Source organism: Salvia splendens, chromosome 13 (assembly GCF_004379255.2).
Source record: "Salvia splendens isolate huo1 chromosome 13, SspV2, whole genome shotgun sequence".
Taxonomy (NCBI): domain Eukaryota; kingdom Viridiplantae; phylum Streptophyta; class Magnoliopsida; order Lamiales; family Lamiaceae; genus Salvia; species Salvia splendens.
In genome coordinates, this window is record NC_056044.1 from 3480731 (window position 1) to 3497419 (window position 16689).

At 39.2% G+C, this 16689-nt stretch overlaps 2 protein-coding genes and 1 long non-coding RNA gene across 6 annotated transcripts; 2 read left to right on the forward strand and 1 right to left on the reverse strand.

The window, feature by feature from the left end:
• Nucleotides 1-1971: 1971 nt before the first annotated feature.
• LOC121761017 lies at nt 1972-7022 on the forward strand. 4 transcript variants are annotated; one of them, XR_006041892.1, is made up of 6 exons: nt 1972-2371; nt 2452-2630; nt 5086-5739; nt 5812-5909; nt 6281-6364; nt 6470-7022. It is a non-coding gene; the product is annotated as an uncharacterized LOC121761017 (long non-coding RNA). The 4 variants fall into 4 exon arrangements; XR_006041891.1 differs by lacking the exon at nt 2452-2630 and adding an exon at nt 3692-3806 and having other exon boundaries at nt 1973-2371; XR_006041893.1 differs by lacking the exon at nt 2452-2630 and adding an exon at nt 3692-3802 and having other exon boundaries at nt 1973-2371.
• A 435-nt stretch (nt 7023-7457) lies between these two features.
• LOC121760085 lies at nt 7458-8589 on the reverse strand. The gene is made up of 3 exons (XM_042155690.1): nt 8156-8589; nt 7885-8082; nt 7458-7808 (listed from the first exon to the last, which is right to left on the reverse strand). Exons 1-3 carry the CDS (start codon nt 8525-8527, stop codon nt 7599-7601), a joined length of 780 nt encoding a protein of 259 aa, XP_042011624.1. The 5' UTR covers nt 8528-8589; the 3' UTR covers nt 7458-7598.
• Nucleotides 8590-12975: 4386 nt separating this feature from the next.
• Nucleotides 12976-14400, forward strand: LOC121760353. Its single transcript, XM_042156035.1, has one exon. The coding sequence runs from the start codon at nt 12976-12978 to the stop codon at nt 14398-14400; it is 1425 nt and encodes a 474-aa protein (XP_042011969.1).
• Nucleotides 14401-16689: the final 2289 nt, after the last annotated feature.

Here is a 16689-nt window from a genome sequence, read left to right on the forward strand (position 1 = left end):
ATCCAACCGAACCGGAATCCGAGGTAATTTCTGGCACACCTTCTGAGGATACGACTGTTATTCCTAACCCCCTTGATACAGAGGAAGATACCACTATTGATCAAGACACAGGACAGTATGTACTTCCGCCGCGCAGTACAAGGGGAGTTCCTCCCAAGAGATATTCGCCGGAGAGAATAGGGAGGAGAAATAGATACTCAATAGCAAGCTTTGCTGAAGCAAATATCTCTAAAATGGCGAGGGCATTCCAGACCGCCTTGTACGAGGAGGAGATACCTCGAACATTTGAAGAAGCTATAAAGATCAAACATTGGAAGGAGGCAATGCTGGTTGAGATGAAAGCCTTGCAGAAAAATCACACATGGGAGATCAGTCCACTGCCTGAAGGGAAGCATACCGTAGGGTGCAGATGGGTCTTCACCATCAAGAGGAGACCAGATGGAAGTATTGAACGGTACAAAGCTCGACTGGTGGCGAAAGGATACACTCAAACTCAAGGTATTGACTATTCTGAGACCTTCTCTCCAATTGCCAAAATGAACACTGTAAGAGTACTTCTGTCTATAGCGGCAAATAAAGACTGGCCTCTCCATCAGTATGATGTTACTAACGCTTTCCTTCATGGAGAATTGAAAGACCCGATTTACATGGAAGCCCCACCAGGTTTTTCAGAGAAGTTCGGGCGAGAGAAGGTATGTAAGTTGAAGAAGACCCTGTACGGGTTAAAACAATCCCCAAGAGCATGGTTCGGCAGATTCACGGAAGTAATGAAGAAGTATGGGTATCAACAAAGCAGCTCCGATCACACCCTCTTCATCAAACGAGAAGGTGAGAAAATTACTTGCTTGATAATTTACGTAGATGATATGATTATCACAGGAGATAATGACGCCGAGATAGAGCGACTAAAGGGGCATCTGGCAGCGGAATTTGAAATGAAGAATCTGGGTGACCTCAAGTACTTTCTCGGGATCGAAGTACTTAGGTCCGGAAAAGGAATTTTCATTAGCCAACGCAAGTATATACTAGACCTCTTGGCAGAGATAGGAATGCTGGACTGTAGGCCCGTAGACACTCCTATAGTCCAGAATCATGGGCTCCAAATCACTAAAGGTGCAAACTCTACGGATCGGGGAAGATACCAGAGACTCGTTGGGAAACTCATCTACTTATCCCACACGAGACCAGACATTGCCTATGCTGTAGGAGTCCTCAGTCAATTCATGCACAGTCCTCAAGACGAACATTGGGAGGCAGCGCTTAGGGTGGTACGATACTTGAAAGGAACTGCTGGACATGGAGTGTTATTTCGGAAGAATGGTCACCTAAACATCCACGGATATACTGATGCAGACTGGGCAGGGAACGTGATGGACAGACGATCCACGGGAGGATACTTCACCTTTGTTGGTGGGAACTTGGTAACTTGGAGAAGTAAAAAGCAAAAGGTAGTAGCACTCTCAAGTGCCGAGGCTGAATTCAGAGGCATTCGAAGTGGGCTAACCGAGATACTGTGGCTTAGAAGATTAATGAGAGAGTTGGATTTGGAACCACCGAAGACTTGCAAGCTGCTATGCGACAACAAAGCTGCAATCAGCATTTCAGAGAATCCAGTGCAGCATGACAGAACGAAGCACGTCGAAATTGATCGACACTTCATTAAGGAAAACCTTGAAGAGAAGATAGTGGAGATCCCGTATGTGAAATCTGAAGACCAGTTAGCTGACGTCTTGACTAAGGCCGTCTCCGCGAAGAATTTCCAAGAAGTACTGGGCATGTTAAGTTTTGGAAATCCCGTCACTTAACTTGAAGGGAGTGTTGGAAAGAGATCCGGAGCATCTACAAAATCAAAGGAGAATATTACGTATTGAATGAAGAAGATTACGGAATATCTCTACCACATAATTAGCAAGATTTAATTGGGAGAATATCTTACCTTGTATAGTTATAGTCTAGCCTATATATCTTGTACTATACATTCTGAATAATCAAGCAATAAAATTACCCAATTCTACGGCTTCTGCTTCAGCTAGTCCTTCTGATTCTAACGATTGGGACTTGATTCTGCTAGGAGTCATATAGATTTGGCGGTGATGTAATTAGGGATTTAGGGCGAGGGAATAAATTAAGTGGCCAATGTTTACTGATATTGGTGGGCTGTTTTATATTTTGAGTTATTTGAAAGACAAGGTGATTGCGCCGATGCACCAGTTGAAGCTACTGCGTCACTTTGGAGGCAAACCTACAACCGCAATTCTGTTACACGGGCCACCGGGCTGTGGGAAAACCATGCTGGCTCGATCCATTGGCAATGAGGCCCGGGTGCCGCTCTATGAAACATCTGCTGTTGTGTTGAAGTCTAGAGTGTCAGGTATTGCGTTTTATGTCAAGACTGCATTGTGTGTAATGTTGTTGTTGAATTATGAATGTTTACTGATGTGGATTATTCAGGGCTGCATTGTTTGACATAGTCGTGTGAATTGCGGAATGCTGGTGTCTATCAAATGCAGTTTAATTGGACTGCTTACATTTGCGAACTGTTTACAGCTTTTGTTGGAACATGAATGGCCATTGAATGCATCTTATAAAGAGGGATTGCAATTGCTTCGTATGACTTGATTGTGTAAATTGTACGTATTATGCATTTGTTGGAATTCTCTAGGCCACTGAATGAGCATTCGTATGACTTGATGTATTATGCAAATTGTATGATGCGTTTGTCGGAATGCATGTGTATGTTGCGTGCAGTTATTTAGAGGGACTGCAATGTATGACTTCTCTGTGCAATGGTGTGATGTGTTCTCATTCTCATGACCTAAGAAATACGTTACCACCAGTTTTAAGCGAATGTTCATGACTTCTTGCCTATGGAGTCTTATTTTTTTTGAAAAATTGGCGTATATGGGCTTGTGGGTTATATACTATCTTGGACTCTTGGTTCTTCTGTATATGATTGGGATACCTGTTTGCAAAATTGAATGTATGTAGAATTGTATTCAACCAAATACAGCTCAGATGGTTTCACTCTCTTATATATTGCTGTGCTCACCATATCTGAAATCACATGAGTGCATTTAATCCCAGTGAATCAACTAAATGCTTCACTTAGGCTAACTTTTCTACTTGTTCATTTTTGTTACTAAGACTTCCTCTGATTCACTTCGATTTCTCTTGCTAATCCACTGTGTCACTAAGCTTTCTTACTCTCTACAGCCTAATCTCTAGATTTTTATATAATCCACTGTTTCCATTTCTTTCCCATTTGACCTTTTTAAACCATGTTGTTCTCCAGAGAATACAAGAAAGCACCATATATTGTGTTCATTGATGAAATTGATGCATTGACTTCAGAATCAGAAAGCTTGTGGCAGTGCAACCTGTGACTTACGGTTCTGATTCTGAAAGATCTAATAGTGGGCCTGGTGGCTGTGTGCTGACTATTGGAGCAACCATTAAACCTAATGCTCTTGACCTTGCCTTAGGGAAGCGGTTTGATCGTGAATTTCTTTTAGATGTTGATGTTCCAAAAAATATCAAGGGCATGGCATACTATCAGTTCTAACAGTAAATATAAGTTCGAATATGATTTTGTTTTTGAGGAGTTAGCTAGGTTGACTTAGGGTTTTGTAGCAGGATATGTGGTAGAACTAGTAAATAAGTCTCATATGATTTCTTTTAATGATGCCATTAGAATGAGAGCTTACAAAATGGGGCTTTGAAGATGGGTATGAAGCTTATGGGAAACCATTTTCAGTGGAAAGAACTGGAGGATCTCGGATTGACCCTCGACGATTCCCTACAAGTTGGTAAAAAAAGAATTGAGTATTTGATACACACCTTGTTCATGCCTTCTCTACAGACTTTATCAAATTTATCTTATAGTTTGTTAGTTATCCTTTCCAAATTTGAGTAGGTTTAGGAGTGTTTAGTTTTTCAGAATTTTATTTCAAAAGGAGTCTTAGTAGAGTATGTTTCTCAGTTTAAAGCCTCCAGATATTAGTAGAGTTTTGCTGGCCCAAGCTGTGTATTGCCCTCCTTGGAGGTGTGGCCATGCTGAAGGCATTATCTTGGAGTAATTGCTTTCTATTATTTTATACTCCCTCCGTCCCATAAAAATATGTGCACTTTCCATTTTCGTATGTCCCACAAAAATATGTGCATTTGTGTTTGGAAAGTTATATCAATTTAATAATGTAGGTCCCACTATCCACTAGCACTACTTTAACTACCATCTCCTCCTCTCTCTTACTTTACCATACCTTTCTCCTCATCTCTCTTACTTTACTAATTTTGTCCTAATTCTCATGCCATACCCAACGCCCATATTTTTATGGGACGGAGGGAGTACTATACTCCCTTTGTCCCATGTTACTGGATTCTTTTCCATTTTGGGTTCCATGTTGCTTCAACCATTTCCATTAATGCCAAAAATTACATACTTTGATCTCTCTTACTCTATTTTTTCCCCTACTTTATTTTTTCTCCTACTCTATTATTTCTCATACTTTATTTTGTCTTGTACTTAACCATTAAACACCACTTTCTTAATCCCTGTGCCCAAAACTGAATGACTCAAAAGTAAAGTGTGACGGAGGTGCTATTTAGAGTCTTTTTCTTCTTTGTTCAGTGGTTTTGTTGTGTTCCTTATATTCAGTAGATAATTTTCCATGTTCTCCTCATTTATTATATCAGTATTGATGTTTGATTAATTTATAATTTCCCACTTTTTTTGTTTCTTATTTTGGTATCCTAAAAAAGAGTTTTTTTTCTCTTTGAGTTACTTGACAAGAGTAATGTAAAAATATGAGAAGGATCTATTGATGTGTGATGACAACTAGATATCCAATTCTAACTTCTTTAGCTTATCGCATTGAGTTAATTGGTTGGATTGTACATGGTTTAATGCTTTTCGGTGTCATATTGTTTTGTTAAAATAACATAGGTTTCACCTTGTCCAATTAACATTGTCTTATCTAGCAACCTTATTTTCATAGTGTATCTCCCAAAATTTCCAAATTCCCCCTGAAATTTGATATATATGAACTTTATATACTCCTATTGGTTATTGTATATACATTATGGCAGGAAGCTAATGGACGGTTTGGCCATATGCTAAAATGGGAGATTTTTCCACCACGCGATATACAAACTGGGATGGTGATGGAGGCCTTCAGTTGTTGAAATTGGGACTTGAACGCCGCATTGTTAAGTTTTTAATGTTTTCACAAGTTTATGAGGTGGTTCCCTTTCATTTTGTTGAGCTATTTTATATTTGGAGGCCTTCAATTATTGTGAACATTGCCATCATATAGTTAAGGATAATAGGATGTATAGTTTTTTAACTTCATAAGGTAGTTCCTTTCCTAATTTATTGATAGTCGATTGTGATTGTCTCATTTAGCAATTGATATTTCAAATTTTTGCATGCTTGTATTATCATATTTTTGCTCCTCTGCCAAACTTGCACAATTTTACATCCATCATATATCTTGTGACTAGTCAGCTGAAAATCATCGAGAATAAAAGCTTGGCGAGATAAGATTTCCCTATCATCCTTTTTCTTCTCAACTCTTGGAGCTTAGCATTTTCTAAATAAGCTTATCTTTTATAGTCTCTTTGGGAAAGTGGGGTGAAGAACTTGCCGACCTTCTTTTTTCTTTATGGTCCTTCAGGTTGTGGAAAGACATTGAGTTTAATGCTTTGACTAAAGAAGCAGGAGCGAATTTCATTCATATCAAGGTAACATTTGATCTGAATATTGTTAGTAATTATTATTGATTCCTTATTGTGTTACTTTTGTTCTCCATATAGGGGACTGAACTATTGAAGTTTGTGTGGACCAAGGTATTGTGGAAAATATTTTCAAATGTGCAAAAGCTCACCCTCCATGTGTAGTTTTGATTGATGAGGTACTTCTGTTTTACTTAGCTCCGATATTGTTGATAATGGGTATTATTTCCAATGTACAAAAGCTGACCCTCCTTGTAAAGAAACTTATTATAAATGACATACAATCAACCTAATAAAATAGGGAGATAGTATCCATAAAGGCTTTGTGGTTTGCTTTGTATTTAAACAAAAAAATAGAGATATCAAGCTGTACTCAAGTAATGAAATGTTCATATAGGTTTCCTTAGTCGATACAAAGTCCTAACATTCCTGTGCTAAAAATGATCTCTGGTCTTTTTGGTTCTCTGTCTCCAGCACTAGTATTTTATAGGTCTTAGACATGGCGTCCTCTGTTTTCCTTTCTCTTATGACCAACATCCTTTTTTATAAGGTGGACGTGTTGTCCCGAGATGATTTCACAAACAGCGATCTAGAGGAGGATGAATATGTATGGAAGTCGGAGGAATACAGAGAGGTCATAAAATGACACTTTGCAAATGTTTCCTTTGCACTTAATGTATTAACTACATAGCATATCTACATATTTAGCTTATATGGATGATAATATCTTCTATTGTAGATATGGATCCAAGTCAGAAATTCAAAATAAGAATCGCGTGTTTACGTGATTGGTACATCAAGTAGGTACATGATTAAGTATCCCGCTCATCAAAGAAGATTTTGGTAGGATTTGTATGCTCCTCTTCCTACTCCAGAGGAAAGAGGAGAGGTGTTAAAAGTTCTTGCTCGAAACAAACCAATAGATGCCGAAGTGGATCTGATGGCTCTAGGAAAAGACGCCGCTTGTGAAAATTTCAGTGGCTCTGATCTATTTGCACTGGTACATGCCATTCTCTCTTTACATTAGTAGTATTTTTCATGTCTTATTTCCGACTCTAAGAGTCATCCTGTGCCGGAAAACTTTTCCGTCACTGTCCTTTTGAGTATAAATTGGTTAAAGTCCAGAAAATGTGACAGTTTATGATATACTACTTGACTATTTAGTCCAGAATCAGTGTTATATTTTGTCAGTAGATTGTTAGGTTGTTATTTCAACTTCTTTATTCCTATTTTGTTGCATTAGTTTTCTTATAAATAGAGAGGACCCCAGATGTTGATTTTTACTCTTGCAATACATATTGATGGGTTGAAAATGACAATGGGAAAATTCTTCATTACACAAAGATATAAGTGATTCGATCAAAATAATCTATATCTACCGACGAATATGGAGAAACCCTTCATTCAATCGCCATTATGAAAACATGTAGTATTTGTATTTTATATTACGTTCCTAGATAACTATCCATTTACTTCACCAATTTTGTCACACAAATAACTTACTTCCTCTGGCTTCAGAAATTATCATTATTTTATCATGAACTCAAAATCCCAAAATATGAATAAATCCAAGAGGCAAAACCAAAACGCATTATTTGAAAAACCACAGAATTGGGGGGGGAATGGGGCAGTTAGGAAGAATAGTGGATGCAGGAGATTATGAGCACATAACCAATCCAATTCTTAATCAACAAATAAGAGAAGAACATAACTATTTAATCAACAAATAAGAGAAGAACATAACTATTTTAGGATGGGGAAATGCGACTTGTTAAAACATAAACATACATTACAGAGAACATATTCATAAGGCATATCAATTCGACAACATGTCTAATATCAGTAGGATAAAAAAAACGATAGTGCAATCAAGCTTGGGCGTCGGGCTTGAACCTCCACTCCTTGAGCTCCATAGGTTTACCCAGGTCATGTAAGACAATTGCTTGGATAGTGATAGTAGCAGCTTCTTCTTCAGCCTCCCCGACTTTTTTCACAGCCAGGGTCAAAAACATGAAAAAGCCGCCGCAGGCCGTCTTGACAGCCCTGACAACTTCCACAAGCTCAAAAGTTTTGGCATTCTGTAATTAAATCATGATTCAATCAAAATCACCCCAATTCTTAATTTGATGATTAATGACGTATAGCAGAGCATACCATGTCAACATTGATTTCATCAATAGCAAACCTTGCTCTCTGATAAGCATATTCACGCACAGTAGGTATTTGATGATTGGCATCATCAGGATCACTATCACCGGGGAATTCATTCTTATCTTTAGATAGATCAAGGGGGATCAAAACCACCAACAAACTACCAAGATAAGTAGGAAGTTTCACATCCAGATCAAAACCCTACCATATCAATTCCAATCAATTAGGCAAAACTAATTAAATTAAATGAAAATATAGTATAAAGAAGTCTTACACCGCTGTTGCGGACTTGAGCGATGTATTTCAGAACGGCCTGATGGTCATAAGGAGGACCTTCCTTCATTTCCGCTATCAAATCCGTATCATTACTTTCCAAACATTCTCTCATCAAATCGAAATTTTCCTCTTCGAACGTAAACCCATCTTTGAAGTTTTCGAGTAGACCATCGAAATCTGTGAATTCCGATACCTGCCGCGATGGCGATGATTCCTTTGCCTTTGCCATCATGGCGCCCTGAATCTCGTTTCCTCCTTTTCGTTTACCACACAAATCCAAATCCGATGCTGTTTCTCCAATCCACAAATTAGGGGATTTTACACAAGTTGTTTCACCCATCGACAAATTAGCGTTTCCCGCGAGTGCCATCGAAGATTAACGTTTTCACAATCTCTCGTTTTTTCTTCCTCTCCCTCTTGTATATTATAGTAGTACTATATAAATGTCAAATTATCCAATATTTATTTGAAGTTAGAAATAATATAATCATATTTGTCTAAAACTATAAATGTATTTACGGATAAGTATATACAATTATGCATTTGATAAAAGTAATTAATTATATGGTTTAAATTATAATTATATATTGTAGTAATAAACGTATATAGTTGTTAAATTAATTCTGGAATACATAATGTCAAGAGAAAATTAATTTAAATACATAAGTAATAGATGTCTACTCTTAATACAAAGTCAGATTTAATGATTCTTAAAAATTTAGGAAGCTATTTTCACCTCCAATTTTATTTGATTTTATAAATTTAGGGTAGATAGAATAAATGGCTAAAATTGCCCAACCATTTTAGAGTTATAACAAAGTTTTCTTGATTCTGTCTTAACTATAGGAATTACAACTTTTAATCGATATAAAAAAAATTCTATATCAAACTGATATTATTGTAGGAGTTTATATCAAAAATTAGTTCACAATTAATTCTTAAAGTTAGCTGTAGAAAAGTTTATATCGCTTACTATTCTCGATTACAAGAGTTAATACCTTTACACATATTTGAGACTTTAATAAAATAAAATTTTGAATATTCGTTATAGATATAAAGGGAGGGGGGGATCAGCTTTAGACTTAACAGAATCCCAAAGAAACGAGGGCAGTGAAAAACCATGCTCTCGATGTTTGTTTCAAAAGCCCGATGTGTATCTTCTCCTCAAGATCGCTGTTGTTCACATACATACCACTCAGAGGAAGCAGCAAGGCTAAGGAATTAAACGTTTCAGAGAAGTCGAAGCCAGGAAAATCCCTGACGCAAGCCTGGTAGCGAGCAATGGTACAATCTGATAGTCGTTTGATTGGCGATCAAATTTTTGCCTGGAGGGAGCAATGTTAGGGTCCAATTATTGTTTGGAAGAAGATGATATATAGGATAGTCTGTGAGCTTTTGCAATGCAGCAGGTTGACACAAGATATTGAATTTCATTGGGTGAAAAGAAATGTTACAACTTCTTAAAGCTTTCTCTGCTGCATCATATTCTCCATGGCCAAATCTTTTGTGCCAAAGATCTAAGATATGAACAGCAATAGGGATATTCTTGGAATTCGAATGAGATACTAAAAAAAGAAGAACATGTAGTGGTGGTTTGTGCACAAGGAAACAGTAGAGTAGAGCCCCCGATCAAGATAATTTACTTGGCGAGAAGATTCTTCACAAAACGGGTGAAATTCAAAAACACAATATTATACATTTAGCAGAATGAGAGACACTCAACAAGTTTTTTGTGATAGCAGCAACATGACTAGGTGTGACTAGGTTTTTGGCACAGTTGAGAAACAAAACGATCATTGAAGTCTCTTCCACTTCTGCCTCCTCTATAGCATCCATTCTCAGAGATTAAAAAGAATGGGGCAGTTAGGAAGAATAGTGGATGCAGGAGATTATGAGCACATAACCAATCCAATTCTTAATCATATGAGTCTAAAACTATAAATGTATTTAGGGATAAGTATATACAATTATGCATTTGATAAAAGTAATTAATTATATGGGTTTAAATTATAATTATATATTGTTGTAATAAACGTATATAGTTGCTATATTAATTCTGGAATACATAATGTCAAGAGAAAATTTATTTAAATACATAAGTAATCGATGTCTACTCTTAATACAAAGTCAGAATTAATGATTCTTAAAAATTTAGGAAGCTATTTTCACCTCCAATTTTATTTGATTTTATAAATTTAGGGTAGATAGAATATATGGCTAAAAGTGCCCAACCATTTTAGAGTTATAACAAAGTTTTCTTGATTCTGTCTTAACTATAGGAATTACAACTTTTAATCGATATAAAAAAAATTCTATATCAAACTGATATTATTGTAGGAGTTTATATCAAAAATTAGTTCACAATTAATTCTTAAAGTTAGCTGTAGAAAAGTTTATATCGCTTACTATTCTCGATTACAAGAGTTAATACCTTTACACATATTTGAGACTTTAATAAAATAAAATTTTGAATATTCGTTATAGATATAAAGTTAATTTAAATTCAAAGTTAACCTAATATAAGAGGCAAACCGTCTTTGTTAGAGTCTTCCTCTAATATGTTTTTGAGAAAATAAAATACAAATTCTAGCTAAAAGGATTTATTAATTTGTAAAATACCTTACCAGATGAGTGAACACTAGTTAGAAATTATACTGTTGGAAGAGTAAACTTACATAAATTTAGATAATTATCAGTCTTATTAATAGATCAAATAATTTGGCAAATTGCCAGTTTTGGGAATCCGACAGTGGCTTCTGTTACGGACTCAATTCCTACACTGGTTGTGAGCTGATGTAGGGTATATAGACTAAATGGACTATCTCTCCTAACAGGCAAGTCTTTTGGGATGAGTTCTCCCGTTTGGTCTGTATCAATTGGTGCTCTCATTGAGAGCCCAAACGGCTCGTAGTGGTGGCCGGGCAACGAACTCGTCGTGACCAACGAGTACGTTTGGGGCCGCTCGGAGTGGTGACCCACAGAGTGGTGGCCGGGCAAATAATCCGCCGTGACCAACGTGGTCGTGACCAACGAGAACTCGGAGTGGTGGCCTGGCAAAGAACCAGCCGTGACCAACGTGGCCGTGACCAATGAGGACGTTGGCCCTTAAAAGAGGGTCGAATGTTACGGACTCAATTCCCACATCGGTTGTGAGAACAACTGATGTGGGGTATATAGACTAAATGGGCTCTCTCTCCTAATAGACTAATCTTTTGGGATGAGTTCTCCCGTTTGGTCTGTATCAGCTTCATCTATTAATAAAAATATTCCTATTTCATCCATGCTCATTTATTTTAATGAAACATATAATTTGAGAATAAGGTCTTGATAAACTCGTGGTTTAGCAAGTATTTTGGATGTTTAACGTGAACATTTCAGTGTTTTTGTAGCATACTACTTGAGTTTACATCCATTATCCACTACATAAGTATTTTGACGAGTTTGTCGAGTGTTTGGAGCTAAAACAGGTGAAAATTACTTGAAAACGAGCTTGAAGATGGATTACAGAAGAAGTGCCTGACCGGGCGTTCATGTACAAGAGAAACGCCCGGCTCGGGCGTTTGTGCAAAGAAGGAACGAATCCAGAGAGTTTGCCCGACCGGGCGTTCTCCCTCGGAAGAATCGCCCGACCGGGCGATGTGAAGAATCGGGGCCATCGAGAGATCGCCCGACCGGACGTTTAGGCGACTTAAAATCGCTCGGCCGGGCGATGTGTTCTGCGAGAGTTAATTGCTATTATTTCCGCCCCGGGTATAAAAGGAGAGCTAGGTTTTCGTGCCCAAGGAGACCAGACACGCCCCCAAGTGCAGTTTTTCACATTGGAGAGTAGATTGAGGCGACGAAGAGTCCAATTCATCAGCAAGGTTGAAGACGAAGACGATTTGCCCACTCAATCCACCTTTGGGAGTATCTTTATTAGTTTTCTTATGTTTAGTTCACTTCCCATGGATTTATCTTGTGAATTTGCATTGAATATGAGTAGCTAAATCTCTTGTAGAGTTTTGGTGATGACTACAATGAACGTTGTTGATTAATTCAAGGACTTTTGATTACCTATGCTCTTGTGATTCCTTTGTGTTATTCTTGAGCTTTTTCAATTCAATTGCTTAGCTACCAATTGGGTTTGTTGACCTAGTTTTGAGTAATCGAGAGATACCTAATTAGGATTGATAAAAGAATGAACAACACCTAGATAATTTACATTCGAGAGAAGGAATTCTAGAGTGAGGGCTTGAGCCTTTTGTTTTAAGGAGTTAATTGTGAAGTATTAGAAGGAGACTTCAATATTAATGGTTAATCAACGGGTTGGGTGACCTCGAGAGAGGGCTTAGCCTAGACTCGCGGCTTTCCTAGTAATCCTAGAGACTTCAATTGGGTAATCGAAGTTGTTGAATTGTTCACATTGCGTTCGTTGTAGTTGGATCCAACACTCTACTTCTTTCTCTTATTTGAAACCTTTCTTTTGTTGCGTGATTTTAATTTGTTTATGTTTACTTGTTTAATAGTTAAATATCAAAACCAACATTTGCTTTGTCTAAATAGTAGTTGAAATCGGTTCGTGGTACTTGAGTTTACACAATTTGTTTCTGTGGGATACGATACTCTTGCTTACTTTGTGCTACACTTGCCTCGTACACTTGCGGGAATTTCTTGTGTTAATATAAGTTGAGTCAAGTTTTTGGCGCCGTTGCCGGGGACAATTTGTGTTAATTTAGCTCAATATCGTGGTGAAGATAGAGATTACTAGTTTAGACTTTATTGCTTTAATTTTTATTTTATTTTTGAGCTCTCACATTGAGTTTTCTTGTTTCAGGTTGTATGCACACACGCTCTAGGGGTCTACCTTTAGAGCCTATCGATCTTGAGATCGAAGCATCCAACAGAAGGAGAAACACTTTGAGAAGGCTAAATCAAAGGATCCGAGTCTCTTCTCCGGTCCAAAGACGATCACCTTCACCAGTTCAAGAATCACCGTCACCTACTCCGTCACCAGTTCACTCCCCTATTCAGTTTGAGCCACATTCTCCTATTCTGATGGAGAACGTAGAGGGGAATGATGTTCCACCACCTCCTCCAACGAATGCTCAGCTTCAACAACAACTCGAAGACCTGCAAAGGCAGTTAAATCAAAGGCAAAACGTGGTACCTGTCCAGAACATGTATGCCTATCATGGGGTGGCAAACCCACCCGTTGGCAACAATGTTAATGCCAACACGTTTGAACTCAGGAGAGGATTACTGCAGATGGCCGAGAACAATGCTTTTAGAGGCCGAGCCACAGAGGATCCCAACAAGCTTCTCACTAAATTCATCCAAATCTGCAACACGACGAAGATAAATGGAGTTACAGATGAGCAGATCAGATTAAGGGTTTTCCCTTTCTCTCTGGAGGATGATGCCAAGGATTGGCTGGATAGTATGGAGCCCAACTCCATTCGCACGTGGGATGCCATGGTGGAAAAGTTCTTAGAAAAATACTACCCACCGAGTGAGGCATTGAAGAGGCAGTCAGAGATCATTTCGTTTGAGATGACTCCCCAAGAGAGTATCCGAGGAGCTTGGGAAAGATTCAAGGGGCTGATGAAGAGGTGCCCCAATCATGGGCTGAATCCGACGCATCAAGTCCTAGCATTCTACAGGGGGTGTTTTCCTGAAGCAAAGCGCGAACTGAACTTGAGCGCAGGAGGGTCATTGCTGAAGAAGGGAGAAGCAGAAGCCATGGAAGTAATTGAGAGAGTGACTCCTAATGATGAAGGCTGGAACAACGAGAGGAGCAGAGTACACAAGGTAGCCTCTGCAGCAGAGAGCAGCCATATAGACAACATGTATAAACAGATGGAGCTCCTCCACAAGAAGATTGATCTCATGGGGATGGGACCGGCTGTGCATGAGCAGCAAGAGGGTGTAGAGGATGTGAGCTACATACACCAAGGGGGTAACAGATATTATAACAACTCTCGCCCCAATCAAGGGGGTGGAGGTTATAATCATTTTGGGAACAAGGCGCATCCTAACCTATCATATGGGAACCCCAACAATGCCCTGCAGCCACCACCGGGGTTCACAGTGTCTCAAGGAATGATCACTGAGCCGCAGAAGAAAAGTACAGAGGACATATTGAATGCATTCATGACACAGTCACACAAGAACATGGAGCATTCCAATCAAAGGCTTGAGAAGGTTGAGAATGATATGCACAGTATGGCAGTACATATGAAGAGCCTAGAGACGCAGATGAGTTAGATTGCTCAAGCTGTGAGCAGTCAGCATACCCCGGGGCAGTTCCCAGGACAGCCAAAAGTAAACCCCAAGGATTGCAAGGCAATTCATTTGAGAAGCGGAAAGAGTTATAAGGGTCCTTCTATGCCAGAAATCTCACAAAAACCTACAGTTGAGCCCGAGACTGAGCCACTAGAAGAGGTAGAAGCGGAGAAAGCGGAGGAGCTTGAAACATCATCAACCGCAGTTCAACCCGAGGTGGGCACACTAGTCAAGCCATCGGAGGTTAGAGTACCATTTCCCCAAGTGTTGCAAAAGAGGAAGAACGATGAACAGTTCTCCAGATTCTGGGACATCTTCAAGAAAGTACAGATTAACATCCCACTGATTGAGGCACTTCAGCAAATGCCTGGGTATGTTAAATTTCTCAAGGAGGCGGTCTCCAAGAAGAAGAAATGGAGACAATATGAGACCGTAAATTTGACGGAAAATTATAGTGCAATTCTGCAAAGGAAGCTCCCGGCCAAGATGAAGGATCCAGGGAGTTTTACTATAGAGTGCACGATTGGAGACTGTTTTGTGGGAAATGCCCTATGTGACCTTGGAGCAAGCATCAACCTCATGCCATTATCCTTATACAACAAGATGAAGATTGGTCCTTTGAAGCCCACCACTATCACGCTGCAGATGGCTGATAGATCCGTGTCCTATCCAATGGGCATTGTGGAGGATATATTGGTGAGAGTGAACGAGTTTGTCTTCCCAGCTGATTTTGTGATATTGGACATGGAGGAGGATAGAGCTGTACTGCTCATTTTAGGAAGACCTTTCCTAGCCACGGGGAAGGCCTTGATCGATGTTGATAATGGGGAGCTCACATTTCGCTTCAATGGTGAAAGTGTGAAATTTTCTATCTATGAAGCCTTGAAGGGGCATGATACAGACACAGGGGGAAGCTTGCAGCATTGCAACGTAGTGACCGTGGTGGATGATTGTGTTAGGAGTATGGCCTACATCAACTCTTCACAAGATCAACTAGAGGGGAGTATTTTTAATTCAATTTATTCTTCCCATCTTCCTGAGTTGTTGAGTACTAACCTTGAATTAATTGAGTTTGTAGGTGCTCTAGATTCAGGCAAGGAGATGCCCAGATCACGCCGTCAACAGTTCCTACCTCTTAGGGATGAAGAAGAAGAGGGCAAGAAGGAAGATAGAGACATGAAAGAGGAGTTGAAACCACTACCTCCACATTTGCAGTATGCATTTTTGGGAGAAAATGACACCCTGCCGGTAATTGTATCATCATCCCTCTCAAACTCTGAATTGGATAAATTATTGAGGGTTCTTAGGAAATACAAAGGGGCAATTGGGTGGTCAATATCGGACTTGAAGGGAATAAGTCCAACAGTTTGTATGCATAGGATCCATCTTGAGGAGGGTTATAAGCCTAAGGTCCAAAACCAAAGGCGACTTAATCCTATTATGCAGAATGTGGTGAGGAAGGAGGTGATAAAGTGGTTAGATGCCGGTATTATATATGCTATTTCTGATAGTGAGTGGGTTAGCCCCACTCAAGTGGTAGCCAAAAAGGGGGGTAGGACTGTAGTGAAGGGGGAGAATGATGAGATGATAGCCACTAGGACGGTCACCGGGTGGAGAGTGTGTATCGACTATCGTGCTCTAAATGCTTCTACTAGGAAAGACCATTTCCCACTTCCCTTTATTGACCAAATGTTGGATAGGTTAGCTGGGCATGAGTATTACTGCTTCCTAGATGGGTATTCAGGGTACAATCAAATCCTTATAGCTCCCGAGGACCAACACAAGTCTGCCTTTATATGCCCCTACGGTGTCTTTGCCTATAGGAGAATGTCTTTCGGTCTGTGTAATGCCCCCGCTACCTTTCAAAGATGCATGATGTCCATATTTCATGACTTGATTGAGAATATTATGGAAGTGTTTATGGATGATTTTTCTGTATTTGGTGGTTCTTTTGATAACTGTCTTGACAATCTATCTCAAGTGCTGCAGCGGTGTGAGGAGACTAACCTTGTGCTCAATTGGGAAAAATGTCATTTTATGGTTAGAGATGGAATTGTACTTGGGCATAGAATTTCTGCAGGTGGTTTGGAGGTCGATAGGGCAAAGATCATTGCTATTGAGCAACTGCCTCCACCAACAAATGAGAAGGGAATAAGGAGCTTCTTGGGGCATGCCGGGTTCTACAGAAGATTTATCAGGGACTTCTCGAAGATTGCTAAACCTCTTTGTAATCTTTTGATTAAAGATGTGAAATTTGAATTCTCCCCTGAT

Bases quoted from the DNA above. Each gene is read 5' to 3' on its own strand.
- LOC121760085 (XM_042155690.1), bottom strand. From the start codon at position 8,527: ATGGCACTCGCGGGAAACGCTAATTTGTCGATGGGTGAAACAACTTGT. The intron at 8,083-8,155 runs GTAAGACTTCTT...TTGATATGGTAG, and splicing joins CTCAAGTCCGCAACAGCGGT to GGTTTTGATCTGGATGTGAA. The intron at 7,809-7,884 runs GTATGCTCTGCT...ATTTAATTACAG, and splicing joins ATGAAATCAATGTTGACATG to AATGCCAAAACTTTTGAGCT.
- LOC121760353 (XM_042156035.1), top strand. From the start codon at position 12,976: ATGCACACACGCTCTAGGGGTCTACCTTTAGAGCCTATCGATCTTGAG.